Genomic DNA, 24,945 nt, shown 5'->3' on the forward strand with positions numbered 1-24,945 from the left:
TCAGCCCCTCTGTGCTCGGTGCCAGCTGCAACCCGGCCGGGTGAGGGTGGTGGGGAACAATGGCTGTGGGGACAATGGAGATTGTTCAGGCTCCTCTGGAGGGAACAGCCCCACAAAGCCCTGGGAGGGGACCTGCAGCTGTCACCAGCTCTGAGCTGCCAGACAAGTGGCAGATTTGGGGTGCCCTGCCCGTTGGGATGCTCAAAGGACGCTGGAAGGGGCAGTGAACATGGCTGTTAAAAGGAAGCATGTGAAGCCTCTGCAGAGAAACCATCTTCTGGTGCTGAGGTGGAGTTTATGGGGTGCTGAGGGTGCATAGATGGGAGGTTCAGGCTGTGCAGGGAGGAGTGAACACCCTGCACATACCCATGGCTGCTCTATCAATGCTGTTACCTGCACATGCATTCACAACAAAAACACAGGAAGAAGGTTCCTCCTTTTGACCTGAACTCATCCTAAATCTGGTGACTCCATCCAGGAGCCTTTGATGCCAAGTTATGCACTCCAGCCATGCTGTCAGGGAAGTAATTTCAGCTCTTCAAATGGATGTGGGTAGTTTATCTACTAAACCTGGACAATGGCACATTTTTGTCCCTCTCCCCACTTACCTTTCACTCTTCATACACCACTTGGTGCTCTCCCCACCCAGGACAGCATTGCCCACTCTCTGCCAAAGCTCAGTCAGTGGCACAGCAAAGTTGGGGTATGGGTTGGCAAGAGGAACCATCTCTTGGGGCAGCAGCATTTTGCTTTGGAGCAAGGATCTCTCCTCCCTAAGGGAGCCAGAGGAGTGGCAGAGGGGTGTGTGTGTGTGTGTACGCCACGGGCATGGGTCCATCTGCCAGCACTGCTGGGCTGTGACTGCTGGGCTGTGACTACAACTGTTTATCTTGAAAGCCAGTGGGATACATTCTCCAAAGTTTCCAGGGAGAAAATACAGACCCTTCCTTTCAGCTGTGTGCCGGAGGATGTATAACCTCGACGAATTCCTCGGTTTTGTTTGGCTTGGGCACTCCGTGCTGGCATAGCATCACCAGCCAGGGGCTCTTCTGGCTTTGATCTGGGAGCTAGGTGTGCTTCTCGACAGGTTAATGGCCCCCAGACTCCACAGCCTTCCTGCCCAGGAGTCTAGACTCTTCCACCTGCTCTGTACATATTAACACAGGCTCACACACAACTCTCTCTGTACAAAACGGCCAGTCTCACCAAGGATATGAAGCAAAACTCCTCAGCAGCTTTCCAAGGTAAGCAATAAGCCCCTGCAATGGACACAGCTGCAGTGTGGATCCAGGGGACAACCAGCCTGTCCCTGTGCTGCTCCTGTTACGTTCCCACTCAGTGCTACCACAGTTGAGGGTCTCCTTTCCATCACCATCTGCAGCAGAACAGCCCTGTGCTACAGGCTTTGCTCCCCTATGAGGGATGGGTATCCCAGGTGCAAAACACACCACTGTGGGGGAGCTCACAGATAAGGGAGCTCACACAGGGAACTCCGAGTGGATAATACCGTGCTGAAGGGCATGCCGCCAGCTGCCTTGTATCTTAGCTGGCATCTCCCATTCCCAGCACCTAGCACCATTCCTGATGGGCAGGAATCTCAGGGGCAGCATCATCCCAGGCACACCTAGAGCTGCCTCCAGTCCTGTCAGAAAACACAAGCAATTTGTCCACCAGGTCGGTCAGCACCGGTTCCCGCCCGCAGAGCTGCTCCCCATCGCCGCTTCCAGGAGAAATGAATCATCCCCGAGCAAAGCAAACAAAAACAAACTAAAACACCGTGTCTGCAAAGTGCAGGGAAAGGCAGGGCTGAGGGCCAGAGCCTCGAGAAAACAACACAGCTTCAAAGCACCTGGAGGTGCACCCAGTGTGAGCAGCAGGGACGGGCTCCGTGCGGCTGCTGCTGGTCCTGGCAGCACTGCTGTGTGCTGTGTCCTGAAGAGTGTCCAGGGGGATCTGTCCTGCAGGTGATGAAAAACCCACAAGGACCATCCAGCCCAACTCCCTGGCCCTGCACAGACACCCCAGCAATCCCACCCTGTCCCTCAGAGCGTTGTTCAAATGCTCCTTGAGCTCTTGCAGCCTTGGGGCCATGACCACTACCCTGGGCAGACTGTTCAGTGCCCAAACACTGGGTGAAGAACCTTTTCCAAATATCCAGCCTAACACCCTCTGACGCACACTCATGCCATTCCCTCAGGAACTATCACTGGTCACTAAAAAGATGAGAGCAGTGCCTACCCCTGTGCTGCTCCTCCTGAGGAAGCTGCCAGCTGTGATATGGTTTCCCCTTGGTCTCCTCCAGGTTGAACAAACCAAATTACCTCAGTCATTCCTCATATACCTTCCCCCTCTCCTTTATGATCTTCATGTCCCTCCTTTGGACACAACTTTAGATCCTTCTTATACTGTGGCACTCAAAGCTGCACATCAGTCCCAGTCAATCTGCATCAGCAGCTCCAAAGAGAGATTCAGGGGTTTTCCCACCTCCCCATAGTGCACATACTGTGTCATGGAAGCACATGAAGTGGGTGGCTCGGTCTGACACCATTTGGGACACCAGCACATTGGCATTTCAAGGGTTTTGTGGCAGCTCCAACCAAGCAGATGCAAAATTTTCATTTATCTGCAAAGCACAGTCATCTCCTTCAATCCCACAACCAACCTCCAAGGCCACCAGTCACCTCCGAAGGACAAAATGATGGTTAAGGCACAGCAGCAGTGCTGAGAGGTTTGAACACATATGGTGGTGATGTGGTTCCACCATGGTGCTCATGTTCAGTGTGATATGCACCTCAGTGACACAGAGATCCATAGCCCAGAGCCCTCAGTGTCACTGTCCTCTCCCTCTCCATCAGAGAAAGAGATTTAGTTTAAAAATTAGGACCTTGGGCAACCTGTAATTCTGTGGAGCTTGCTCCACAGGCTGCAATGTCACAGCATTCAAGTTTTCTGTGAACTCCAGCAGAACTTTGACCAGGTACTGGAGTCCTTCCCAAAGCACGGAAAAGAAGAGCAGTTTGGATGAAACAATCAGAATTATTTGAGTGGGTGCAAATCAGGCAAATAGGTTTAGCTCAAGAAGAAAAAGGTCTCTGGCTGAACTTCCTCCACATCAAATCCTGCACCTTTGTTTGGTTTCAAAATATTTTTGTTTTGAAACTCACCTCCAGCTTGTTTGCTTTGACATTAAAGGGTTAAATAACCTGAAAAACTAAACAAAAACTATTTGCTTTGGGCTGACTAAACTGATTCATTCAACCCATACTGTTTCCTCTTCCCCCTTCAGGTTTGTTGTTTTGCTTTAAAAAGGAAAAAGCAACAGCTTTGAGCTGATCTGATTTTTTGGGGTTTTTTTCCCCTCTCACCCTCCTGCACTTTTTGGTTTGGCTACCAGGCTGAGAAATCCATTACCCACAGGGAGCCCGAGCCAGCCTAACCCACATCTGACAGTAAAAGAAACCAGATTCTCCATGTCTTTTTAGCCCCTGGCTTTCTTCTTGGGCTTTCCCACACACTTCCAGCTCCCACTGGGACCAGTGGCTGAGCTGGGTGTTGGGGCGGGAGAGGGCCCTGTGTGAAGGGCTGCTCTTTTCCCTCTTTTCCATGCATCCAGCTCCGGGGGTCCCACATCCCGGCACAGGGACTGCTGTCAGTGATGCCCTCCCCAGGGGAGATCACGTGAGGAAGAAACACCAAGGAGGCAGCGAAGATGGACTTAATATGAATCTTTAATGCACAGCACAAGCTGCCGGGAGCCTTGCGAACGAAGGCTGCGCTCGGAGCCGACTCGGAGTGCTACAAAAGCCCAGCTTGCCTGCAGCGTCCTGGCACCTGCCTGGCATCCCTTCTGGGACCCTCGCTGGCAGCGCGGTGTCACCGGCCACCCACGCCACCTCCTCCTGGCATCCTCGGCCACCACAGCACCGGGGCCCCTCGCCCCACAGCTCCTGCCCGGTGGCAGGGCAGCCAGGGCAGGCAGGGAGGGGGTCACCCTGCACCCAGCAGCTCCCCTCTGCCTGGCCCTGGCCTCGAGTGGGTACCTCCTCCTCCCAGGGTTTCGGAGCGTGTGTAGTCCAGGAAATTCAGTAAGAAAAGATTAAAAAGGAGAGGCTTTTATGCTGAGTCAAATTGGGTAATTTTTTTTTTTCTTCCTTTCCTCTTGAAAAATTAAAAATAAAAATTAAAAAAAAAAAAAAAAAAAAAAAAAAAAAAAAAAAAAGGAAAAGAAAATAAAGTCCAACTTGCTGATTTCTTGTTTCTCTGCCGTCTGTGTGAGAAAAGTCCTGTTTGGCCTCGCTGTCCCCTTTCCACCCCCTCCGAACATCACCCGACCCCAAACCCCACCAGCTGCTCAGCACATCATGAGTCCTCGACTCCTCGGAGTCCCTTTGCCTCCCACAGCTCCAGGCCCGCACCTTCCCTCACCGCCCCTTGGACTCCCCGTACGTGTTGCGCAGCATGGAGACCATCTTCTCCTCGCAGGTGACTTTGGTGTCTTTTAGGATGCTGTACCAGACCATGCCGGGCGGCCGGACCTCGTCGCTGCGGCAGAACAGGTAGGGCATGGTCTCGGTGCGGCTCTGGATGTAGGCACTGCGTAGCAGGGTCGAGCAGTGGCTGCTGACCTTCTCCAGCCTCCTCAGGATCAGGTGAGCCTTCCTGGAGGGGACAGACAGAGATGGAGGCAGAACAGTGTGGGGGCAGTGCACAAGGGAGGCCAGGAACCAGGACTTCTGCATTCCACCACCAGCTCTGTCACATGACAAGAATGGACAAGACCCACTGCCTGACATTGTCTTTCTTGTTTCAAGTGGAGAGAAGCTCTGTTTTTCCCAAATTTCTGGATGTATGTACCATTTCACAGCCTCAGGGTGGTCGGGACCTGAGGTCTGACCCATTGGAGTTGCTTGTGTGCCCTGGGGGCAGTCTACCCCTGGCTTGATGGTCGCCACCACCACGTGCTCCTGGCGGGCCCCAGTGCGTGTGCTGGCCCCAGGAACCCTGGTGAGACCCCCAGAACTTTACTGCTCCTGACTGATGAATCCTGGTGAGACCCCCAGCACCCCTACTGCTCCTGACTGATGAGCCCAGCGTTCCCTTTCCTGTTTTCCCAAGTCTCCACGAGGCAAACAGCCCAAAAGGATTGACACGTAGAAGAGTGAGGAAAAAAAAGCACAACATATTAGACAAAACAAAATAAACCAGTAAGAAACCAAGAATCCCCTTGTGGGAGTCTGCAAAGTGCTAAATCAAACAAAGGGAGGGAAGAGGGTTTACTTCAGTGGTCTGAAAGTCTCAAGATCACAGATTATTTCCTCTCCCTCTGGTGCCACAGGAAAGCTCCGGATTCAGGGCTGGGGGATTTCGCAGTTCCTGCAGGAATGTAAATTCCCGATAATGATATGTCAGGGGCAGCACTGTCAGTCGGTGAGGCATAAACATGGGGATTATTTGATTATGAAAGCTGAGTGGTGTTGCAGTTTGGGCTGTGAGCTCCCAGCTGTGGGGGGGGAGTGTCAGGAGCCCAGTGTCCAGGGATGGGACGCCAGGGAAGGGCTGGTCAGGGTCACCCCAGCACCAGAGCAGAGGGCAGAGACGGTGGCAGGAGGTGACAGGGCATCCTGGCATGTCCAGCCAGCTCTGGACCTCTCCCTCCAGAGTGGGAAGAGTGGATAAAAGGCTGTAGGAAACAACTGCTCCTGCGAGGCTTCATCGGGAAAACAGTCCTGCTCCTCCCTGGGGTGATGTGCTCTGGGTTAGCTTTGAAGGCAAGAGCAAAGGGAGTTGGCCCTTCCTGGACAACACTCCCTGATGTCCATGCATGGATTTAATCTATAAAGACAAGCCAGACTAGGCAATCCGAGCCTCATTAGTTACACACATCTGTAACAATGATGTCATGGGCTGAGCTGTGTCCAGCTCTGACACAATAATACCTCTACTCACGCTACTCTCCGTAGCAGCCACCTGACCCTCTGCAGCATCTGGTGCTCCCACTATATGTCAAGACTTGACACACTGCCAGGAACAGGTCCTTTACTGCTGGACATGTGCTGTTCAATTCCACGATGGCATGAGATGATTTTAGTGAAAATTGATTAAAGCTCAGCTCAGCAGCAAACCAAAGTCTGTAGAGACTGTCACTACAGTTACCAAACTTCAAAAAATCACAGTCACTGTGGCTGAAAGGGACCAAAAGTCATCACCTGTGCCCACTTCCTGCTGGGACCAACCTGCTTGGATGGTTTTCTGTCTGACCTGATCCTAGAGCCAGGAGAGGGAGTTCCTTCTAGTGCTCGCCCTTCCTAACGTCGAGAAATCCTTTCTTAAAATTTGTGATGGTTCTCCCTTTTCTTCAGGGAAGGCTGAGAAAGCACAGAACCCAGTCACCTCATAGGATGGATTTTTATGTAAGCTGACTGTGCCCAGGAGAACATTTAGCCAGAATACCCTTCTCCTCACAAAAGAAAATTCTCATGTCTTTAAGGCCACAGCTCCATGGTCATCCTGATTTATCCTTAAGAACCTCTACTGCCAAAAGGGAGTATTGACCCTTCCCCAGCCCATTTGCTTGTGCTTCTGCCAGTGTCCACAGACCTGAATGCAGTGCCTCCATGGGGAAGTTGCCCATCCAAAGGGCAAGCAAGAAACACGTGGATTTCCCCCCAAAATTGGTTGCTATTCCATCTCACCACGAGGCCTTTCCCAGCTACAGCAAGAGGGGAGCTATGATGAGTGCCCATGAGCAACCCTTGAGGCAAACCCCTCGTGGTGGGAACACAAGGAATGGATGTCCCAGCACACACCTGCAGGTCTGCAGGCCACACTCTGCTCTTCTCCTCCCTTCTTGCTGCTTCTCCTTATCTACCATGCACAGCTTTCCTCACTGACCTCTCACCTTTCTCCCACACAACCTGCCTTTGGCTCTGTTTCCCTTGGCCTTCTCTACCTTCCCATTTTCATGGCTTGCTCCATCTCATGCTTCCATGATCTTCTGGATTTTACTAAAATTCACCATGTTGTCCTCACTTCCTGATACATACTCAGATCCCTTTATCCAGGAAAATATTATTAGGTATGAGAAGCAGCTCAAGGATGGTAAGAAGTTCAGGGGTCAAACCACTCCAACCTTCTGATGTCTCCTGTGGCAGAGGCTGGTCTCCACACACCTGCTGCATCCACAGCTATGCTTGGTGTAGTTAATCCCAGGAAAAAAAAACATGTTTAAGGGATGCAGCACACGATGGTTTGGCCCTGTGAAGGTGCTGAGAAAACATGGAACCGTGGTGATGGGGGAGACAGAGTGATGGGGCAGAGGGAATCAGGCCCCTTTTGATGTCCAGTGCCAAAGCCCCAGTTTTGATGGGTTTCACCGCTTTGAGTAATTTATTTTAGCAGGGTAATGAAGTCATGTGGAAATGTTAGATTTAGCTTTTGGCTGTCAGCTGTTCCCTCTTAAAAAAATAAGAGAGACAGAGCTGGTGAGGGGAGGGGCGAGAAAGAGAGAGGCTTTCTGGTGAGGACTGGCTAATAAATTACAGGAGCAGTTTTTGGGCTGCCAATTTAACACCATAAATCAAGCCCTGGGTATTACCCAAGTGCTCCCTAAGGAGGGCTGTCGGGTCAGAACGACCACCTTTTCAAATACTGGAAATGAAATCTTCCTAAATGCTGACCAACATCATCCCTGCCAGAAATGGCAATTTATTGCCTTATTAAAGGGCAGGAACTGGGAGGGGATGGCAGGGGAGCGAGTGAGTGAGGGGGATAACTCTCATGGCTGCCTGTGGCCAGACCCAATCTCTCAGTGACCCCCTTCCCCCTCACCCCACAGCCCAGAGGACAGACCAGCAGTGCCCTCCCACCTGCCATGTGCCCACTGGTCTGGTGCCAGCCAGGGACAGATTTTGATATCCACTTAGATGGTGGGTTTAGGAGGTCAAAGCACAGTCACAAATGATGAACAGGGGGATTTAAAAATAGTGATCGTTCTTTGCAGCTACTTCCCTCTGTGATGCCTCATGGCACGCTGGGGGAGAGCAAAAGAGTGTCTGCTGCTGGGGCATTTCCCAAGGGCTCGTGCATGAACCAGTGGCCCCACTTTGAGGGAGTGCAGTGCAGTGATTGCACTGGGGACAGGGCACTGAGGTCCCTGAGACATGTTACCTCCTGCTCTGCCCAGCACCAGGGATGCTCCTGATGGGATGTTTGCCCTCCAGCTGCACAGGGGACCGCAATCTCTCACCTTGATGGTTGGTGTGGGGTGAAAACATATCCAGAATCAGCCAAACCCTGCCCTATCTCACCTAGAAGGAAGGTACTAAAAGAGCACCAGCCAGCATGAAGCGACAAAGAAATGATACCTGGGCTAGAGGGAAGGATGAGATTCCTGGGAGGAATCTCCTCCTGTGGGGAGAGGGTGGCTGCCTGGCTGCTGTGTTCCCATATGGGGTGATTTTGTCATACATTCAGATTTTTCCACTGTACTAAGAACTGACCCGGGTCTGTCAGACCCTCGTGTGGGAGACAATGAGTCCAGGACTTGATGGCCTCTTATCACAGCCTCCCATCAGAACATTGCATTCCCCCATGTACCAGAAGGCAGCTGCTCTGGAGATGTACTTCATCTCTTTTGTCTGTCCCGGCTGCCTCTCTGGGCCACTGGCTGGGGCAGAGGAGGGTTTGTGAGCCCTGGGCTGATGCCAAGTCCTGACCCCGTTGCTGGTAGCCACAAGTAGGGGCATGGAAACAAGATTTTAACTGAATTATTTATCATGCCTCCTCCTAAAAAACAGACCCCGCTTGCAGTGGTCATAAGAATCATCCTGAAAGCTCAGTAAAAGAAAATAATAGTGCAATCTCCCCGTGGCTGTGTCAGGGAAGCATGTTGGCTGCACAGATCTAAAGGCCTGGATGCACAGTAGCATTAAGCCTTCACTGGTTTAGACAGATTCTTCTGTCTTGTTGGAACAAATTAACTCTGTGAGATTCACTCAGTGTCTGTGAGAGGAATGGGGGGAGCAGGAAAGGGGCTGCTGTTGCTAAAGGAGACGAGCAGGGTGAGGTAAGCCAGGTGCTGAGATGCTGCTGACCACAGAAAGTCCTGGTTTAGGGCCACCTATGAGCTAAGTTTTTAATGTCTCCTTTATGTAAACGGTCTGGTTGGGACATCTGGCTGTCAGTGTGTCTTCTTGCCAGCAGCTGTTTGCAGTAACCTGTGGCTTTCATGGAAACTGGGCTCACGAGGACTCCAGTGTGATGTATTTATTACACGGAGGCAAATCAACTTCCCTCTTGTCACTCGGTTTTACGAGCGAACGTTTGCTGTGAAGCTGAGGCTCATCTGATAAACATTTCAAGGTACGAAAATGAACATCCCCCTGGGAAGGAGAACAGCCTGTCAATTAAAATCCTGTTACGAGATGGTCCCTCTCGGTAAAAAAAAAAAAAAAAAAAAAAAAAAAAAAAAAAAAAAAAAAAAAAAAAAAAAAAAAAAAAAAAAAAAAAAAAAAAAAAAAAAAAAAAAAAAAAAAAAAAAAAAAAAAAAAAAAAAAATCCTCGCTGCCTCCTGCTGTGTCAGTGCCTCTGTTTCTGTGAGAGCTCCCCGAGAAGCCAGGCTGGGTGGCAGAGCTTTGCTCTTGTCACGAGCCTGGCACTGGCTGCTGCGGCATTTATTGATGCTTCTCCTTGGCTGCAAGTCCTGTATTTCTCAAGTGCAGAGCAGGGGCACAGGAGTGCTGGGAGAGGCTCCTGTGGCTCGGTGAGGACAACAGGCAGCAGCTGAATCGACCACTGGCTCCAGATGTAGCTGGGACTGAGTGGGGCAGTACAGGCAATTTAAGTGTCACCTTGCAAGTCCCACGGCCTGATGCAGGTATCAGGTTAGACAGCAATCTTCAGGGGGTTGGATCTCAAGTAACAGGGGAAATAAGGATGTGTAAGAAGAGGCTGATGGCTCCCAGGGATTTAGAAGGAGAGGAACAGTTGCAAAGGACAAACAAGCCTGCAGTGTCATCAAAGGAGGAGGAAGGCAACGGGAAGGATGAGAATGGCTCTGTGCCAGAGGCTAATGAACCACCAAAGAAACTATAACCAAGGTTATCTCTGGCAGAGGACAAGCCCCAGACCAGCTTGGATTTATGTCCAGGAGGGGTGCAAGCTGTTGTGAGGAGTTCTTATCCTGGTATTACAGACAGATTCTCAGCCACATCCAACAGGCAAGGAGGAGAGAAGGAAAAACTTTTCCAGGCCTAAATTATACCCTTTGCCACCCACTCCCAAGTGTTTCCAAGCACCCAGTTCATCCATAGCATCACCAGCCTGGTTCAGATCGGGTGATACAAACATTCATCCCAAGACCATCCAGCTGCCAGGTGTCCCACCAGCATTCATCCAAAGACCAAGCTGGAAAAGGAGGTCTGAGGAGATGCAGGACAGCTTGGTGAGCACCAGAACGGGACTTATCTCAGCTACAAGGAGGAGGCAGGGGTGTCACATCCACAGTGGCCAAGCAGAGGGGTGCTCTGGGCATGGGGCAGGGGAGGATGCAGGGAAGGGACAGGTACCTGGGCCCCAGCTCGTCCTCACTGCGCCAGACGAAGTCTCCGAACTTCTCGTAGTGGGAGTTGTAGTGGTGCTGGACTCGGAAGAGCATGGAAGCAGAGACCTCCATCAGTGTGTTATAGGCTGTCTGCTGCTCCTTCCCGCTGGTGTAGCCATTGTAGAGGTTGTAGATTTTGTCAGCTATCTCTGGAAAGGATCAGGGGATGGGATTATTGAGCAGCCTGAAGGTGCTAACATGATAAGAGAAGGAGTGACACCCTTGGCAGGGCTGGCAGCTGGGATAGCTGCCAAGTCCCTTGGGGCTGCCTGCAGCAGGGTTTAGTGACCTGGAGAGCATTTAGCAATTCCTCTGACTAATCCTGCAGTGGGTGCCCTGCACGAGCAGAGAAGCCCCAAAGACTCCAGCAGTGCTCCATGAAGGGGCAGGAGTGGGAAAGGTGGAAAGCTGCCAGCACAGGCAGGCCCAGCCTCGTCCTCCCAGTTGGGGCAGGCAAGCTCTTTCCAAATCCACCAAACCAAAAGCCATTGCACAGCTGTGGGCAGGAGGAAAACAACACTGTTGATACCAAGACGGTCCTTCAGCCAGAAATGCAGCACCTCATCACCTGTGATTTTACAGGAGCCTTCACACTGGGAGAGGGGGGACTGGACAGGTTTGAAGGAGTACAGTGAAGAGAGGAAAATGAAAATTAGCAGGAAATGTCTCTTGTTGTGGAAAATGAGGTGCCTGAACACTGACCTTCTGCCTTGCTGTCATCTACCAGTGGGCAGGCAGTCCTCAGGGTGACCGTGCTCAGCTCTGAGTGTCTCCCTCGCGTATCCACCGCGTAGAGGGTAAATCTGGAAGGCAGGAAGGAAAAGGAAAATAATGTCTTTATCCCTCAGTCCCAAACCACCAGGTTGTTATGGGAACTGGCCTTCAGAAGAGAAAAGAAAAACACGGTCCAGGCATTATCAGTCAGTTCTGGCATCTCAAGGAGGATGTGAGATGATCTGGGGCTTAGAACAGGAGAGCACCCAGGGAGGGACAGGTGCCAGGGATGGGGGGCTCTATTTCCTCTCCCCCCGTCCTGGGTAGCCCCGTGGGGCTGCACCTGCATCCTCCTGACTGGGAAGGGATGCAAACATCTCAGGGCTGTTTTGCCATACACCAATGTGAACATTATAACAGGGTGGTAGTTGTGAGTCGTGCTCCTCTCTGGCCCTCCTGAGAGCAGGGCAGTAATTCTTGCTGTAAGTGGGCTCTGTGCTGACAAGCGACAGCTCGTACTCGTCCTGTGAACGGCCCTTGAGTTGTTTGCTCCCTCATTTCCTCACCAGGGTGGGGTTGGTAAAAGGGTGGGAATGATAATTTCACACTTGAAGCTAATGGGGAGCATCTGACAGTAAAATATGGCTTTTGTGCCGGATGGAGCACTGAACAAACAGGCTGTGGCTGCGTGGAACGTCCCGGGATGCTGAGCTCAGAGTCCTGCTCAGAGCATCAAAGCTCCAGAACGAGAATGCTTCTTCGCAGCAGGGGTGACAATCTTCTGTCCACTCTCCTAAAGGCATCGGTTCATATTTATTCACTCCGAGTCAGGCATGGAAACTCGAGCTGGCTTTGACAAAGTGCAGGAGCTGGTTTGAACCCCTTGGAGGTCTGAGTGGTGGGGTACCCAGCTCCTGAGAAACAGCACAGCACCACTCCTTATCCTAAGGTAAAACCCAGCAGCTTTTGCAACTGAGTGCAAGGAGCAGCATGAAAGCAAGCTGAAGCTTAAACAGGATTGAGACCCCAAGGAATGTTTATTTAAGGAATGGTCCTTAAGTCTTTAGCATCCTTGGGAGGGACAGAAGCAATGCCTCCCTCTTCCTCACCCCACACACGAGCACTGCCAGCCCCCCTCTCTGCTCCCTGCAGGCCCTGCACACCCCACACGTGGCTGATAAGGGCTGACATTTGCACAGTAGCAATTCCCAGCACAGGACATGTTCCCTCCAAGCAACTAGCATTAGCTCCTTAACAATACTCGCCGTCTGAAAGGATGCCAGCAGACTGCCAAGGAACCCACTTGTGTGCAGGGACAACTCCCATTCTCACAAAGCTGGGGCACGCAGGGGATGCACACGCTGAGCTCACCCAAGGAGATGCTATTTAATTCCTTGGCATGACATCATTTTCCCTAATTTACCAGGAGCGTTTGCTCGGAGTGAGAGCATCTCAGGAAGGACTCTGTGAGACTTCACAAATACCACACACAGGCCGTTCTCCCGCTGTAATTAAGGGACAGACAGAGCAGTAGGGTAATACTGAACTCCAGGCAGGAGTCTGACTTCAGAGCTTTGTGTCCCATCCTGGAGGTGCCACCATCCCTCCTCCTCCTCCCTTCAGCAGAGTTGTTCAAGGGGAGTGAGGAGTGTCCTGCTGTGGGCAGGTAAGGTCCATGTATCCCCGTGTTTCCAGGTCCACAAAGGAACAGGAATGGGGACACCCTGTGTTAGGTGGGGGCCCCCAGCCACAGTAAGAGGAGGAACTGCAGCAGCAGAGCTGGGCTGAGATCCAAGAGTCCTGCTGCCCACCCAGTGTTCAGCAGTGGACAAGGCTCTTCTTGCTCATCAGCATAAGCACAACAAGCAGTAAGAGGACTTAACATCAGGGTACTGCTGCGAGCTGCTCTCCATCCCCATCCTGGGGTCACCTGCCAAGCCACAGCAGCTGTGTTGTTGTGTTTTCTTTTGTAAAAGGGTGAGCAGAGGTTACACATTAGCTCAGGCAGCAAGGCTGGCTCCATTAGCTCCCAGGCAATCAGTGCCAGAGCACTTTCCTTGAAAAACAGCAGACTTTTATCAAAACACAATTGTAATATTCAGCAATTAGTGTCCACTTCACCTATTCCATCACCAGTGGGGTCAGGAGGATTGGTTGGGTGTTCAAGCACATCCACCCCTCTGAAGACCTGTGTTAGCCCTTTGACTGCATTTTCCCCTCTGCACAGCTCACACAGAAACAAAGTCAGCTGCCAAGAGCAAGAGCATCTCTACTGGTCAGACCTGGGTTAAAAAACACATATCCACAAACAAGCCCTTCATTTCATTGTTTTCACAGACAATATAAGGAACAAACCCCCAAAATGTACATGGAATCAGAATCAAAGCGGTTTTGATCTGGTCAGAAATTCTTTCTGAGAACAAAACCAATTGTTTTACCTCACCTGAAACCAGTCCTCTTTAAAGCACCCGAGAGGAAAGTTTTTTCCTCTCCATTCATTCTGAATGAGACGTTTTGGACTCAGCACCAATAACCCAGCTCTGGTGGAGGCTGGCAGCCTGGCAGTACGCAGCCTCTGCACCTCTCCAGCTCCTTCCAGCCAGTGATCTTAGAGGGTTTTAACATTAATTACAGTCCAAAAGATCACCTAGAAGCACAGCAGTATTAATAGCTCTGTTTTATCGATGGTAAACAGAGACATATGGGGTGAAGCATCGTGCCCCGGAGAGGCTCAGTGACATGAGCAGTTTGGAAACTCGGGAGATGATGGTTTCCAATCTTGTTCTCAAGCCACTTGACCACCCAGCCTCTGCTGCAAAACACTTTTATGGCCAGTTAATGGCACTGTGCAGAGTGCTGGGGTTTAGTTTTGTTCTTTTATTCCCGGAAACAGACAATTAAGAGAAGAGAGTGCAAAGACCTGTGTCTCAGTGCAAACCCAGCATTCACATCTTGCTGGAAACCTCTGACAGATGCAGGCAAGGAACTTCAAGCAGGGACAGGATCAACCTGGGACCCAGCAGGGCATGAAGAGGGTGGCTGGTGGGAGGAGGGACCACCACCATGCTGGAGGGGTGGTGGGGATGTGGCCTTAAGCTGAAGGAGGATAGATTTGGACCAGATATTAGGAAGCAATTCTTTACTATAAGGGTAGTGAGGCCCTAGCACAGGCTGCTTAGAGAGGCTGTGGACTCTCCATCTCTGGAAGTGCTCAAGACCGGGCTGGCTGAGGCTTGGAGCAACCTGGTACAGTGAGTGGCATCCCTGTCTGTAGCAGGGGGGTTGGAATGAGATGATCTTTAGGGTCTCTTCCAACCCAAACCATTCTGTGATTCTGTGATTCTTTGTCTGCAGGACAAGCCAAGGGAAAACTGAAGTGAGCACACCGAGGGAGGGAGCTACCCCAGGCAGAGATCTCTGGGGTGAAGTCAAAGCCAGAAACCAAAAGGTCTCAGACCTGCACTCAGTGCACGAAACCACGACAGGCAACCTGGAATGCCATATGGTAGCTACGATCTGGCAGAGCCTCCTGCATAACCTGGAGGTGATTTGTTTAGCAATAAGCTTTCCTCACGACATGCTCTCATCTTCTCCCTGTGCTTTCCAAAGGAGCTTGGGGCTCCCTGATACTGTCTCGCAGCTGATCCTCTGTTTCACCCATGCCTTCGTCACGAAGAGTTGTATTTCCAGAAACACAAAGATGTATTTTACCCAGAGATGTTCCAGAGAGGTCCAAATACACATGCTCTTGGCAGAGATCAGCCCTCCATCAGCCCGCTGCCACCTCTGCAGCAAATGCAAAGTCCAATAAAGTAATTGCTGCTTAAATGTTTACTACTAAATTCAAACCTACTGGGACCCGAAGGAACTTTCAGAGAGAAACAGAAACCAATTAACATGTGGCCTCATGAAATGTCAACACCTTCCTCATAGATCCCCCACCCAATGTTGGCTGAAGCCTGAATTTTATCACTAGGCTCAAGATGCTTCTTGGGGGAGGAAGAGAAAGTAGAGGGGGAGTTAAAGCTTTGGTTCCTGGAACCCAATGATTGTGGAGATTGTCAACTGCATTTCAACAATCATAAAAAATAGATAAATATGTTTCTATCCTTTCTTAATGCAGAGAAAATAACTGAAAATACAAATTTATAAAGGCATGAAACCATAAGGCTGAGAATGAAAGCTCAGAACATGTTATTTATTTATAGACAACAACAGCAGCTCATGTTTTTTTAACTCCCTCTCATGATGCTCATGATGGTTGAGTGCTGTACTCATGATCCTTATTTGTGGGCAGGGAGATAAAGACTTCTGCCTCTGACCTTCCTTAGCTCGGCAGTTGTTTTCTTTATATCCTACAGAGATACCACAGGCCTTTCTGGTCTTCCTTGTTTGCTCTTTCTGAAGCCTTTGGGCTTGTGCAGCTGCTCAGTGAGATGCTGAACCACAAACAGGCTGCCTGGGCTGCGGAGAAAGGGTCTGATAAGGAGTTCCAATTAGCACTCCCACAGATGCCAAACCCCCATGCTAATTAACTGGATGCCTATGAGTAGCTGGCTGCATCCAGAAGCAAAGCCTGTGTGGCAAAGCCGGGCTGTGCCGTGTAAATGGGGAGCAGGGCAGAGATGCTGCTCCAGAGTCCAGCGTCACACAGGAACACGGGCTCGAGCTTTCCAAAGTGGTGCAACCACGAGCTGCTCTTGCCAGTAGGGCTTGGCTTGGGCTCAGCTTGGTACGCCTGGGCTTGGCACTTCACTCCTGCAGCCACGAGACTCTCTTGCTGCAAACTCCAGCAGCTCGGCGAGGGCAGACCTGGCCAGCGTCCCACGCGTGGCGCGGCGGATTCTTCCTCCCCTGGCAGCGCCGGCCACCACCCGTGATGCCAAGCACGAAAACACAAACCCTGACTTGGCTGAGCTCACACCACCTTGGTGTTACATGCACGTCCTGCTGTCACTCCCCGGTTGGTCACGGCTCGTCCGTGCCTTGCTCACAGCCCAGGCTCTCCGGGCTCGCACTCACCCAGCGCTGCTCCAGTGCGCTGACACACACACACACACATCACACCCTGCCTTGCCAGCCCTTCTCGCTTCCTGTTCCAGCTGAAAAACAATGCAGAGGCCTCCCTTTAAAAGCCCTCAGTGGACCAGCTCTTGGCAACCCCTGCTTTCCATCACTGCCCAGTGATGTCAATGTGTAGACTGGGCACGAGGGGTGTGGGCCAGGCTGGAGCCCTGTGTGTCCAGCATGTGCTGAGCGGAGCTGCCAGGGATGGTGCCACAGACACACTCATTGGACCCTGCACTGTGCTCACCCTTGTGGTCATGGGACCCATGAGCCAACACTGTTCTCTCCCATTCTTTTAGTCTGGGAGAGTCTTCAGCTCCCAGACACCACAGTGGAGGGCTCACTGGAGGCAGCCCAGACACAGGGAGGCTGTGAGGGTGTGTGTGTTTCCTTGTCCTGATACTCACACATGAGCAGCATCAGACCTTTACCTCAGGGTCTCCTGGCAGCTAAAAACATCAATAAATTACACACACAGTTCCCCTGAAAGACTATTCCTCAGCAGTGGGGGAGCCCAGGGGTGCTGTGGGGTGGAGAAGAGCTGTGAGTGTTTCACCCCAGCCACATGCTGTGGGCTGTGCGTGGTCCAGGAGCCACTGGGCACCCACCCACCCCTGTTCACCCACTGTACATCTCCTGCCAAGCCTCCCAGACACTTCCATTGATGGCCACGGAGCAGCAGCAGGGCTCGCCTGCCAGCAGCCGGCTGGGCAAGCACAGAAAGGGGTGTGTGTGTTTAGTGCAAGCATTCCCAATTCAGAAACCATTACAGTTTAAAAAGAAATCAAATCAAATAAAAAGCAGCCCTTCCACACAAGCCACAGGAATGCAGCCAAGCTTTTTGGCAACTCTCTGATTTGCAATAATTAAGAAAGGTAAATGAGAGCAATCCCCCCCCAGTCTCTGCCGCAAATACTGAGCAGACAATGAGCAGGGAGTGGTTTTGGGAAGGAGAGGATTTCTCGGTCTATTTGTTGGGCCCTGGCTTCAGGCTGCTTGCTCATTCCATGCCTATGTCCATGGTGCCAGAGAGTGAGGAAGGCTGGTGCCCTGGCAGGGGACTGACCACACTGCTTCCCTACCAAAGGCCCTGCTGGAGGTTCGGGATTTGGGCAAAGCTTTACAGGGCAGTGGACACCCTCCTGCTGTCTTCCTGGGGCTGGCACTGTCACAAGCACCACAGCAATCAGACGCTCCTGTTCGGGCATTTGAAGCCCAGCAGGAATGCAGGCAGGGCTGGGGACAAGGGCTGTGCTGGGACCTCCGGCTGTGCCAGTGCAGAGCAGGCAGCTCGTGGGGAAAGAGATGTTCCTGAGCAGCTCAGTGACTGCTGCACTCAGGGGAGAGGCACTGAGGGAAGGGACACCAACCTGCTGCCACCACCCAGCAAACTGCTGCTTATCTCAAGTACCTCTGCTGCAAGAGGACCAGTGTCTTCTGCTCTGCATTGCCTTTGGTTTTGGCTCTGCCTTTCCACAGTAAGGAAACAGTGAAATCTTGAAAAAAAAACATTTTTCAGAAAATTCTCCTCACAGTTCTACCATCCAAGAAAAGCACCTTTTATAACTGGGCTTCTTTTAACCATCGGTGACAACTGACCTGCTCCCATCAGCGTGGTGGAGGAACAGGTTAGCAGCAACCAGTGCCACACTGGAGTATTAAAGCTTTGCCATTACACCAATACATGAGGCTGTCAGTAAAGTGTTCTCACAATTCACACCTTTTTTTTTTTTTTTTTTTTTTCCCCAGGCCAGCAAATGCTGCGAGACTAGTCATTATCCTTCAACAGAGGCCTCCCAACAATATCAGAACGCAGTTGTCAGAGGGAGGCAAATAAATGTACCTGCCACAAAATGCCTCAGGTGTCTGATGCCTTTTGGAAGTGGATAAAACAGTGCCCATCAAACACTGGAGGGAGGAGGAAGGCATGGGCTGCTCTGCACAGTAAGAAGCTGTTTGATGAAGGAGGAGGGCAGAGGAGACTTGATTTCTGAGACAGTGAGGGCAGGTGGAGCTGCTGTGGGGCTGGGGACAGGTTTGCACAGTCATGGGTCCATCTTTGCTTGTTGGCAACCCTGGGATAGTCACCCAGGGTTACCCACACTGCGAGGTTTCAGAACCCTGACAAACTAGATCCAAACAAAGGATTAAAGGGAAAGTAAGAAAGCAATTAATTGAAAATCCCGAACATTTCTTGCCACCTCCTGGATCCACTGCGTCCCTAACAGAGAAATCCTTGGCAGGACATTCACCTTTCCAGCCTCAGCTGTGACATCTCAATTCCCCAAGATTTCCCTCAAAACCCTGTCAATAACCCACCAGAGTAGCAATTCCCAGTACTGCCATGGCTGTGAAAGAAGGCCTTGATACACAGGCCCTAGAGCCTTGCTCCTGAATGATACCTGTGTTGGATGGCCAAGATTCCACTGGGAGCCCCTCTGCCAGCCAGACACCTTGCAAGCAGCAGTGCCAAGACTGCCTTAGGAGAAAACATGTTTCACTGGAAAGGAGGGGAAAATGCCAGCCAGGCCACAGTTTCATCCAGAAGGTGCAGGAAGGTCATTGCAGCCCTCCTGGCTGTATCCCCAGGGTGTCTTCATCCCCACTCTGGAGCTGAGAGCACCCACAGTGCCCCTACCACAGTGCCCCTATCCCCCCTTACCTTTTTACCTGCCTTATGATTCCCCTACTCTGTCCCCTCTGGTCCTTGCCAGCAATTGCAGGGTCAATTAATGACTCCTTCATCCCTCCCATCCTTTCAGGATGAGCTTTACCCCACTCACGAAGGAAGGGCAGAGCAGGCTTCCCTGGAGAAGGGCTGATGCACTGCATGGAGCTTCTGACAGAGATGGGATGTGGATGAGAGAGCAGCTCCTTGGCATGGCAGCAGGACAGCACACCCAAAACAGCCGCCCTGACATGTGATAACATTAACACAGTCCATGTTGCAACCCTGGGGCTTTAGTTCCTAGGCATGCTTCAAGGAGCAAGAGGGCTTTTATTAGCTTGGAGATGCCCCAGCAGAACTCTAGGGTGTCCCACAGGGATGGTCCCCAAACCGTGAAGACAGAACGATGGCAGAAAAAGCAGGATCACCATGGAATTACCAGCTTTGGAGAGGGTGAATAGAGGATGTTTGAGGTCCATATTTCTTGGCAGTCGTGTCCTTGCTTTCGTCCTGCTGGCTGTGAGGATGAAGATTTGCAGATGTGCTTATAAAGGCAATGCATCAAGAACTGGCTCAGCTTTTCCCAGTCTTCACTGTCTGTCTCAGGACTCAAGGCAAGGTGCTCCCCCCGCTGCCTGGGAAGGCCAGAGAAGCTCTCAAGTTACCCAGGATGTGAATTCTAACATCCTTTGGTGGAGTGAAGAGCCAGAAGGAGGTGGTAATAAACCACTGCAGGCTGATGCTTTTGTCTCCAGTGAAGCAACAGCTCATTACAGTCTGTGGAGTGCCAGAGTCCCCTGCTGCTGGGGGACTCACCAGGAGATGCCCAACAAAGCCCTCGGACAAAGGTCAGATGAGTTGCCTCTGACTCCCAGTGCTGCTGGAACAATTCCCCCCACGCCACAGCTCGGGTTGATGCCTGAGGCTTCCAACTGCAGGGGACAGTCCCTCTCCAGCTGCAGAGCGTCAGCGAGAGCTGGTGATGGATCAGGCTGTCCTGGACACAGCACGAGCAGGGCTTTCCTCAGGCTCTTCGTCCCACATGTCCCTCAGGTCCTCCCGCAGCCTCCACACAGGCACCGCAATGCCCATCAATCCCTCCAGCTCCCCAGGGCAGGGTATCCCCTGGCAGCAACCACATCCTCCCTCCCTCCTCTGCAATACCTACTGCTCTCCCCATAGATCTGGGACACCCCAGGGACACCCTCAGCCACAGACACCCCTTGCATCCTTTGGGAAGGGCCATCAGGAATCACAGGCGTAACAGATACTGGAGCCCTCAGGTCCAGCTCTGCTACGTTTGTGAGCTTAGGGGTAAGTAATTACTCTGAGGTTTTGTTTGTCTTTGCCCTGGTCTGTGGGTGGGTGGATTTCAGCCTCACTTACAGCGTTACTCCTGCGTGCCAGGTGGGTATCCCCAGAGTGACACATCCCCATAGTACCTTCCTTGGGCAATCCATGGGATGGCTCATGGGATGGCTCATGGGATGGCTCCATGGGAAGGCTGCCATCCTCCTCCATGAAGAGACAGCCGTGCTTGGGGTGGCTGCGGCTGCAGGAGAGGAGCAGGCTCTGCTCAGAAGGACAGAGGGAATAAATCAAACTCTTCCTCGAGTTGTGCCAAGGAGAAAGGAGAGACGAGCAAAGCCCTGGACCCCTGCAGAGAGCTCCACAATGGGAATGTTCACAGCTAACCATACCCGCCACTCAACCTACCAACGCTCTGCAGAGCTTGGCCATCGCCTGCCCTGGGGAGATGGGGGAGAGGAAGGTTGTGACCCTCAGCAAATTGGGAAATGCTTGCCCCTCCCAACCTCATAGTCCCTCTAAACAAGAACCAGACACTGCACAGCTTGCTACCCCTGGAGATCCCCTTGGTAGGGCTTGTTCTCATTCTCCTGGGGGCTTGGCTTCCATCTGGGCTGCTGGTTGAAATCCAGCCCAGGCTGGTAGTGACTTCAAAAGACAGTGTCATCTGAGGAGTAGTGGGTGGTCCATGGCAAGCAAGTCAATGGCTGACTGTTCTTATATAAGCCACCACAATAGGGCCTCCTGCTCAACAGCCTCAGAAGAAAGGCAAAGGGATGCATTGGCCAAAGGGAGTGGAGCCTGTCCTTGGCCCGAGGGTGGTCCCACTGGTGTGGGGATAGTCACCTTAGTACACTGGCACAGGAAGGTGACTGTGCACTCCTGCAAGCAGAGCTCTTGATCTGCCTCTGCTGGGTTTGTCCCCAGCACCGCTGGCCAGCCTTGCCTTCACCCTCCACAGGAAACTGTGCAAAACAAAGCCCCACAACAATGAGGCACACAGGGGAACGGCTGGGAGGAGGGGGACCCTCTGCTCCTGCCTCTCACAGCATCCCAGGCACGATCCCAATGTGCCAGACTCCGAGCAAGAGGCATCTGTGCCCCGGGGGAGCTCAAGGGCAGCCAACAGGGCCCTGCAACAGCCTCTCAATGTCAGCACAGGGATGGTGGCAGGCAGGGATGCTGTTTGCAGCCAGCCCCGGCAAAAGGGGGCCAGCCAGGTCTGTGGTGCCCACTTCCCGCTGTTCCTGTGCCCCAAGGCCCTTGAGGGACAGGCGATTCTCACAGCTCCATCAGGCAGACAGGGAGGGTGAAGGGTAGGACGAAGGGGGGGCCCCCGAAACAAATAATAAAAACAAAATCCCAGTAAGCACGTTAGAATTCGTTTGAAGTGCAGAGGAGCTTTCAGGCAGGGTTATGTACATCTCCCAGCCCGGCATGATTTACACATTCCTTGCAAGCAAAGGAATCTTCCCTGATTTGAAGTAAAACAGATGTTTTGGGGTTTTCTTTCCCCCCCTCCCCACCCTCTTTTAATCATTTCTTTATTGAAATGATGGCTAAACAGCCAACCAGACCAGAGCCAGAGCGCTGCTACCCGCAGAAGCCAGGACTGGAGATCTGCTATCTCGCACTATGGGAGAGCCCCTCAACATTGCAGTGACTGTTCCTGCAAGCTTCCAAAGGTGTGGAGCCAGCCCTGCTCTCCTGCAAGTGCTGCTCCAGAGGCATTGCTCCCTGAAGGTTTCTCCCCTTGTTTTTCCCTCTGTGGGGAAGGACTTCAACTCCCAGCAGCTTTTCTTCCTCTGCAGCTACAGCTAACATATGGATTCACCATCCCTGCTCCACCAGCACAGATCCAGGAGACCCTATAACTTCCACCATCAGTCTAGAAGATGTGCCTGATGGTGGCACTTGCCCTTGCTCTCACACCTTAGCATCACATCCCCTCCTGGCTGTGCTCCATCCCAGCAGTGTGGATTGGGAAGGGCAGCCTGGCCCATGCCCAGGGACTGGCAGCAGCAGCACTGCTCACACACCCCAGATGAAACAACCCATCACAGGGACTGGTGTTGAGTAGGCTGGAGATGGGATATCTCTTGATCTCTTGCTCAGAACAATAACTCATGGCCGGTAGCAAATCCATCCAGCTCCCCCCATCTTTCTTTTCTTTCTTTTTTTTTTTTTTTTTTTTTTTTTTTCCCCCTTTTAAACCCTGTTGTTATTTCTCAGTACTTCGTTGGTGGCAGGGTGGGAAGGTTTTTTGTAACACATTCACGTACCAGTGGGACTCACTCCCATTCCCGTCTGGTACAAGAGATTGCACAAGAGGGAGAGAAACAAACGGGGATGAGGAAATGCGTGTTTATGAGAGGCAGCGCTGTCATCGTGAGCAAGGGACCCCCCGCAAGAGAGCCGGCCTGGGAGCCAGTGGAGAGTTTCCATTCTCTCCTAACACTCCATTCATGCCTCGTTTCATTCCTCCCTGGAGGCTCCACGACTGGCCAAGGTCCCACAGCACCGCGCGGGACTCACACCCCTCCGCGCGCCGCCGCCTTCCCCGATATTTGTTGTTGGGTGGAAAGAGGGAGATGTTGTTGTCCCATAAAAATAATGAATTGGGAAAGAGCGGCAACCCTTGCCATTGCATGCGCTCCTTGTTTTCCTCCTGCGGTGAAGGAACGGATTCATCACCCATCGCCCTTCCAGCACCTTGTCTGCTGCCCATCCTGGCAGGGCTCTTCACTGACACCCGCCAGGGAGGCTCACACAGACCTTCCTGCTGCCATGAGCATCCTCCTGACCCGATCAGGAACCCTCCATATAATCCAAACCACATTGCTGCCTGATCGGATACAGTCACCGGTAAATAACCTTGACTGCAGCGGTCTGGAAGAGCCAGGGATCCTATATCACCCCTATTAATGATTTAGGAACGTGCATTGTTCACAGATGACATGGAGAGGGTCTCATCCCTCGCTGCTCCCCACCCAGCCACCTTCTCCAGGACAGTCCCTGCCCCTACTTAACTTCAAGTTAAAGTCACCTGGATGACAATTCCCCCTGCCCTACACAAGGAATGGCGATGGCTGATTCCTGCACTCCCTTATGCACTCTTTGCTCCCCACAAACAGGTGGAGTATTAATAAAACCAAAAGTAATCGCCCAGGCACATACTACAACCCACTTGGGTCCCTCTCCCGCCTGCTCCTGCAAGCCCCCTGCCTCTCCCCCCTCTTTCTCCACACACCTCAATTTCATTATCTCTGATCTGGAGCTGCCTATTACATGCTTTTTGCCAACATAAATATTTAATCCCGGTGCATTGCACGGAAAGGCCCTTGTGGAGTTAATACTTCAACTCATGTTTCCACTTGGAAAACAATCCAGCGTATGGCAGGGCAGCAGGTACGAGCCAGGGACAGAGCAAGAACTCAGGAGCTGTGTGTGGGATGATGCAGGTGGGCTTCATTTCATGGGGTGGGCTTCATTCCGTGGGGTAGGCTTCACTGCGGCACCTCTGCTGGAGCAGCAGTCAGTTGGGTTTGGATAGGCAATGGAAGAGCCACAGGGGAGTCACTGCAAGCTGCTGCTTGGGTAGCCTGGTGTGGGGCACTGCCAAGGGGGATTCGAGGAGCAGCGCTTTGCTGGGCCTCAGGAGTGTTTAGGATATCCTGTATCTCTGTTCTCTGGGTTACAACAACGTGAAAAACCCAGAGTAAAGGGTTTGGTTGTCCTGCCAGGGTGGGACTAAGCAGCCACATGATCCCACACTGCTCCATGCAGGCACAGCCACAAGTGTCCTCATCAAACATCTCCAAATACACCTGCACACCCAGAGGCTGAGATCAGGACCTGACCATGATTTTACCTATGGGCTATGGGGTAAGGGTCATGGGATGATTGGTGGGTTATGGGGCTACTGGGTAGCTCTAAGGTACCTGCTGTGGTACGGGACAGACCCTGAGCAAAGTGAGATGTCCCAGCCTCCAGATCCAAACCCATAAACAGCATAGGCAGGAATTCACACCAATCCCCATCCATACATGTCCAAGCACTCAGGAGGGCAGCACCTGTGGGGATGCAGCACCACAAAACACACACAAATCTACAAAGCCCCAAAATCTGAGGTGCTTTGTCCGAGAGGTTCCCACGGCAGCCTGGGGTGGGTCTCCCCAGCATCCCCTGCCCCAGCACTGGGGTGTACAGGATACATCCCCCCACTCCCCGTCTCAGAGAGGCTGGAAGACTGGGATGTTGTAATGACGCAAACCAGAGAGAAAGGAAACATGAAAGTATCCCAGCCTGGTGGCAGGGCCCTCTGTTTGGGGTTGTGCAATGAGATTAAGATCTGAGGCCATTCCCGTAGCTGCAGGGTGATTGGAGAGGCTCAGAAAGAAGGAGAAAATGCTCCAGACCTAGCTCAGGTTGCTGCTGCCTTGTGGTTTCCCTGGCAGAAATCAGGAGGAAAAAGTATGGAAGACAAGCAACAGACCCTGATTCGGGGGTGTGAAAGCCCAGAGATGTGACAAGGTGCACCCAAGCCCACCTCACTGAGCTGGCTGGCTGCCCAAGGGTTTGGAAAAGC

General features: G+C 52.1%; 1 protein-coding gene across 1 annotated transcript in view; it reads right to left on the reverse strand.

The window, feature by feature from the left end:
• Positions 1–4,222: 4,222 nt before the first annotated feature.
• LOC114064027 (astrotactin-2) overlaps positions 4,223–24,945 on the reverse strand; it is a 156,710-nt gene continuing 135,987 nt past the window's right edge. Inside the window, exons 6-8 of the mRNA XM_027896684.1 lie at positions 11,303–11,403; positions 10,566–10,749; positions 4,223–4,659 (exon numbers count right to left, since the gene is read on the reverse strand). Coding sequence (XP_027752485.1) covers positions 4,422–4,659; positions 10,566–10,749; positions 11,303–11,403 — 523 coding nt within the window. The 3' untranslated portion in view covers positions 4,223–4,421. The remainder of the gene's footprint in view (positions 4,660–10,565; positions 10,750–11,302; positions 11,404–24,945) is intronic.

The sequence above is a fragment of the Empidonax traillii genome, unplaced genomic scaffold, assembly GCF_003031625.1.
Source record: "Empidonax traillii isolate 1590-97213 ecotype Southwest subspecies unplaced genomic scaffold, ASM303162v1 scaffold510:size820377, whole genome shotgun sequence".
Taxonomy (NCBI): Eukaryota; Metazoa; Chordata; class Aves; order Passeriformes; family Tyrannidae; genus Empidonax; species Empidonax traillii.